The following is a 6,430-nucleotide window of genomic DNA, read 5'->3' on the forward strand; positions in this document are numbered from 1 at the left end:
AGGTAGATATAATCGAGAAAGAGTCTATCGCATTCGATCAATCGATTGGGCATCACACAGATATATAATTGAGAAGGAGTTGATAGCATTCAAGCAATCGTGCATCACACACATGTATAACCGAGAAGGAGTTGATTGCATTGATCGATCACACATTGCACAGACATATATACATATATATATATATATAATTGAGAAGGAGTTGATCGCATTGATCAACCGCGCATCGCACACATTTATAATTGAGAAGGAGTCGATCACATCAATCCATCGCACATTATATCCATTATAATCGAGAAACATGCTATAAGAATCTATCAATCACCCATCGCACGCAAAATAATCAAGAAACAAGTGGTACAAGTTTATCGATCGCACATTGCATGCATGATCATGAAACAAGTGATAAGAGCCTATCCTATATCGCATGTGGGATCGAGAAACAAGTGGTTGAGCTGATCCTACATCACTTGTGTAATTGAGAAATGAGTGATGGAGTTGATTGATTGATGATTGGCACGATACAATTGACCACAAACAACATTACTTGAGAAAGGATGTGCACAAATCAATCGGCATGTACATGGCTTGTACTCAAGTAGCATGCATATGCGCAATTGCTCAAGACTCCAGGGGTGGCCAATGGGGCATTTGAGGGGGAAATAAGCAAAACGTTGGGACATACATGGAAATAACTCGTTATCATTGTTTTATCGAAAGGAAGATGATTAATAAACTCAAAACTGACTCTTAACCAATTTGGCTAAATAACAAACCGCAATTGAAGCAAACTCGAAGCACCCCCAACAGACTTATAATCAAGGCATATATTAACATGCTATGTATCTCATCTAACACCCACAATAACACCAAATTGAATCGAACAAATCATAATCAGCCTCAGTTAAGACCAAATCATCCCAAATAAAGGCCCCATCTACTCCTATTTGTCAACCCTTCGGTGCAGATTGGAAAGCCATTTATCAAGGAGAAGTTGATAGGGTATACATACCCAAACATCATGTCAACACTCTTATACATGACTTATAGCCTGACATTTTATTAGATCAAATTGGTGGGGACACCCAATGTCACAAATTCCATATATATATATACCTGAAATCCTTTCACTTTGTGCTTGTTGGTACTACTCTTTACATCATGATATCCCCTTTTCATTGTTATTTCTAGTCTTCTCCACAATTAGAGATTTCCAAACCACACATGCAAGAGACCAGGGATGAAGGTGTAATTTCAAAAGTGGAGCTTTCAGGTAAAGCAACATATCATGAACATAATAAAGATATGTTAACACTTCTAAAACATTGTCAATTACACACTTTGCTCAATATGAAAGACTCGCTCAAAAGCATGAGACATGCAATCATATCACACCAGTTTAGGCGGTTGAATTCAGAAGGGGATGGATAGACGACAAGAAAAAATAGACAATAAGAGCAACATTGACTCTTACACAGGAACAAAAGAAACACTGCTGGTAAGGATATCTCAACAGACCATGGCTAGTAAGAATTAGTTCTCAACAGTGATCCAAGACCCAACAAGAAAATGCCAGAGATGGTTACAATTGCTTCTCAACAAAATTCTGAAATGAAACAATTTTTCAATTTAAGATAAAGATCGGTATCAAAGATATGAACCCGATGCTTCGCATCATCATAATCATTTCAATAATTCCATCGCCAGAAAAAGAGGCATGTTTTTACAAATTTCCCACCTGGAAGCACTATCAGAGGAGCACATCAAACGTATTATGTTTCCAAGCAATTCAAGAGACCTCAAAATTATGTAGTAGTGATGTTAACTCCTAAAATGAACCAAGATTCAGCATAAAGAGGTTCACCCATCTGAACCTTTTTACCAACTGAGGCTAGAGCAGGTTGTCAAACTTAGTAGATTGTTAGCATGTTAAAAGTGATTTCGCACAATCCAAAAGTTATCCATGTTATAGTCAGGTATATGTATATATCTCAATTTGACCATACATGGACCTTCCCATGTCGATTCCCTGTGTAAATCTCATTCTTCTCTTCATCGTAGAACAAAGCGGTGATATCCTCCAAAGCTTCTCGAATCGTACTTCTTACAACTGAAGAGTTCTCTCTTTCCCTCCGGCTCACCTTCACAATCGGATCCGAGGCACAAATCTTTGCCAAGCATTTACCAGTAAGAATATTGCTAATATTTATTGATCCAACTGCAAGAAAACCCAATTTATGTAAGAGAATGAAAGGGAGCCTCTTCTCCATACCAATATCATTGAGCATCTTAGGGAATTATCAAATTGAGCGATTTTTTTTCAAAAATGGGGGTCACTTTTGCATATACCAAATCAAAATGGCCATAAAAAAAAACACATTAAAAAATAAATGTATGATGACTTGGAATTATTTGAGCATCATGAACACATTGGAATCAATGAATGTATTGCACACCTCCTTCCTCCTCAGCAGATTCATGGGGATGAGATTTGCAATATGATATGATCAAATCTTGATCACTTGTAATATAGATGTTGTTTGTATTGCAGTCTGGATGCCATAGCAGATGATCCTCAAAGGATGTCACAAGCTCCCCACGGAAATTCCATACTACAACAGTCCGATTGCGGAATGTGAGAAATAATTGATTCTCATACAAAAATATGAAAGCCGAGGGGGTCATGAATTCGGTTCTGCTCACTTCTGTTAATTGGGAGTTTCTTACCTAGGCCCAGCAAAGCATAAAGATGATTAAAAAAAGAGAACCAGGCAACTCCATCATGCATATGAATGATCATTTCAAATAAGACCTCGCCAAATACTTACATCAAGGATCTGCAAGTTCTCATTGTCTTGTTTCACAAGCAGCTTTTCATTGAATTGTTCAATGAAATCCACTTTCTTGTTTCTGTGGAGCAAATGTCTGAAGTCTTTCAATACTGTGCCATCCTCTATCGACAATATCTTTAGAGGAACATGACCAGGGGCTCTCTCATATATCAATAGCATTATTCCCGGACTGAGAATTACAAAACATAAACAGTTAGTGAAATGAAGAGAAACATAAATGCAAGCAAGCCTTTCAAGAGGAAGATTACCTTATCTTGATTTCAGAAACATGTTCATCAGGAATCGAATACAATAGTGTGTAATTCTTTAAATCAAAGACCTTGTAGATCCTACATAGTAATGACTCGCAAGTTTTAGGCAATCGAAAAATTGAGTTACCATTGATTCAATCATAAAAACATCAAATGCATACTTACCCATCCTGGGCTGAATATGTTAGAACCTTGCCATTCACATCATCAAACTCTACAAATCCAGGCCATTTCAGTGACTCTGATTCAAATAGTGCAAAACCTGCATCTGGGTTACCCCTGCGAATATACCTATAGAAACAACAGTGGAGAAACCCAATGAGCAAAAAAAATGGCATTTAAAATCCTAAGACTATCATATTGTAGGGCAACATACTGGATGGGTGTTGTTCGACATTTCAATGTGCTAAAGTTATCCGATGCATAAACTGACACAGTTATAAGGGACTCGTTGTTTTTGTTATAGAAAAGACTTCTTATCACTTCATCAGGGCTGACATTGAGGTAGCAGATCTTCTTGTTGGACTCTATAAATTCCATCATAAAACGTGTTAAAAGATATGTTTATGCAGAAAAATACTCTTTAGTTAATATATCAATGATTGCTTACCCCTGCTGAATGCTGCACAAACTCCAGATTGAGCAAGTGCAAATACAATATCTTTGGCAGCCACGATCTCCACAATCTTAGATCTCCTCTTCAAAAAGTTAAGTTGAAGAAACCAATTGCCTTTGGGATCATATGTATCAAACTCTTCCTATATGTGACCAAACATTAAGTCATTTCAGAGAAATACATTCGAATAGTCAGCAACACAACATGCAAGCATTTGCCACATATAAGCTCATCAAGAACCTATCATGACAATGACAACACACACAATATGTACATTATATATATATATATATATGATGCAAGATAGAGCTTCATCGGCATCATAAAAACAGAATCGTCACCCTCATCCAATATCCATGGGCATGATATGATGTAATCATAACTAATACAGTCAAGTTCAAGGTCTCAGTGGCATAAATATAAAGATATGATATAGGCATTTATACAAAAAGATCATATTTTCTTAAAAGAGTCATTTTGCAGGCATTTGCATACTATATCATGTTGTGAGCATTGGAATTCACAGAAATAGGTCATGATATGGGCATTTACAGTAAGAACCACCTTGGGGGAATTTAAATGTTTCTGATTAAAACTTGAAGAAATGCGCCCCCTAGTAAAGAATTTATGTGGAGAACAAAGGTATCACATGTCTTCTCTCAATTCTTTTTATTGATATGACGAAAAAGAGAAAGAGAAGGGAAATACCTGTAGTTGAAAGTTGCGAAACTTCTCCTGCGCAATCGAACTGTTGAAAGCTCTGTTTCCGTGAACACTAATCTCACGCCTCAGAAGCTTCTTTGCGCAGTTCGAAGACTGGTCGAAAGGACAGGACCGTTTCCCTGCAGTGATACGGCGGCTAGAAGAAGGCCTAGGGCTATTTGGAATCTTCGCCTCCATAGCTAGGGATAGGGTTAAGGTTAGATTAGGGAATCCGAGAGATCTGGTGGTGCTATGGCAAGGCAGAGACCGGTCATCTGCTGTTCTTGCCCATGGATGGATCAATCAAAACCTGTGTGGAGTTTGTTGAAGAAGAATTGGTGTTGGGTTTCGAATGTTCAATCGAATGTTAGAATGGAGAGTTCTTCTCTGTTTAGAGTTGAGAGTTCTTCTCTGTTTAGGTTTAGGGGTGTACCAACTACAATTAGGGTTGGAGCGGTGTACTCCTCCCGATTAGCAGGGTTGAAGTTTCTTCGCTGTATACAATTTAGCAGGGTTAGAAGACCGTCGCTGGTTACAGGAGGTGCCTTCGCCTGTCAACGATGAGGGTTAGGGTTTGCAGTCCTTGGCTGTTGAGGGTTAGCAGTGGGGATGGAGTTGTGCACTGTTTAGGGTTCTCTCTGTTTTAGGGTTAGGGTTTGAAGCAGGCTGCAGACACAGAGAGAAGGAGAGGTGTGTTTTTTATTGTGACTGTTTGTGACGGATTTGAGTTTGTGTTGGGCTTTTTTTTCCAAAATCAGAATTGAGAGAAGAAGAAGAAAGGGGGCTGGCGTCCGCCGTCATCTCGCCGTCAGTCAAGACCACCCGCCGTCAGTCAAGTCTCCATCCCTTCCCAATAACAGAATTAAGCCGTTACAATTTCGAATTCCATTCTCTCTCTCTCTCTCTCTCTCTCTCTCTCTATATATATATATATATACATATATGTATATATAGAATCTATCTCTCTCGCTCTTTTTTTCCTCTTCTTCTTTTGTTCGATCCGATCCGGTCAAGAGTCGGTTAGTCACTACCAGTTCATCATGGTCACGAGCCGGTTAAGCCATGGTCGAGCATTAGTTAGTCACGGTCAAGAGTCTGTCAAGTTACGGAAAACACACCTCCCCCGTCCCCCGTGCAAAACTGTTATCTATCGTTTACATGTCCCAAGGAACCCCAGCCTAGCAACACGTGCGCCCGACCGGGGACCAGTCCGATCCAACCACCCTTCCTCGAGCAAACCATCTGTTGTCCGTGGGAACAACACGCACCCAGAATTTAACTTGTAAGCAAAAATTGATTGCATAAGCCGAGACAATGACTCCCCCTCCCGGGGAACAATGCGTGCAGTGCACAATAGCTTACCATATCCTTCTTTCCTCTATACACTCCTTAGAAAAAACTGTCATGTACATATATGTAGTCCTGTCATGAAATAACATCCATCCGACCAACGTGCTCCCTCTACAAAGTCCTAGAAATGGTGGTGAAATATGCATAAACAATCTGACCAACCTTCTTCCTCTACTGATGAATCCTAGAAACATCGTGGACTATTTACTATCGGAAAACATGTGATCACTACATAGTCTCTCTCTCTCTCTCTCTACATATATATATATTTATGAACCTTAATGGGACTTGTCATTATGGTAATGCCTATTCATGCTACCAATGAAGGGTTTTCGATTTCACTCACCCATAGTTTCTGTTCTTGGATTGTTTTACTTTGTTATTCATAGGATTTCAAGGAGTGTCTTTAGTTTTTATTCTTTAGTAGGATTCTTTGATGTAGCCAATTAACTTGTCAATGTTCATCCATTTTGTTGTCCATGATAACGTACCACAAGTATGAGTGTATTTTCCATTACCATGTACAATAAATTTATTTAGGAATTCTATGGTTTTATTATTCTCGAGAATTAAGGAGTTTTTAGATGGATCCCTAGATGAACATAAACATTGAGATAGAGTTTATCATTCTCACACCCATTGTCACACACATGATACTA

The 6,430-nt window shown here is 38.8% G+C and overlaps 1 protein-coding gene across 1 annotated transcript; it reads right to left on the reverse strand.

The window, feature by feature from the left end:
* Positions 1-1,563: 1,563 nt before the first annotated feature.
* Positions 1,564-4,837, reverse strand: LOC147847468 (uncharacterized). The gene is made up of 8 exons (XM_087339152.1): positions 4,428-4,837; positions 3,714-3,861; positions 3,480-3,630; positions 3,269-3,394; positions 3,101-3,181; positions 2,829-3,021; positions 2,457-2,727; positions 1,564-2,218 (listed from the first exon to the last, which is right to left on the reverse strand). Exons 1-8 carry the CDS (start codon positions 4,617-4,619, stop codon positions 1,992-1,994), a joined length of 1,389 nt encoding a protein of 462 aa, XP_087195278.1. The 5' UTR covers positions 4,620-4,837; the 3' UTR covers positions 1,564-1,991.
* Positions 4,838-6,430: the final 1,593 nt, after the last annotated feature.

Source organism: Azolla caroliniana, unplaced genomic scaffold (assembly GCF_043228905.1).
Source record: "Azolla caroliniana isolate FFs.n. ecotype wild unplaced genomic scaffold, voAzoCaro1.0.p SCAF_971, whole genome shotgun sequence".
Taxonomy (NCBI): domain Eukaryota; kingdom Viridiplantae; phylum Streptophyta; class Polypodiopsida; order Salviniales; family Salviniaceae; genus Azolla; species Azolla caroliniana.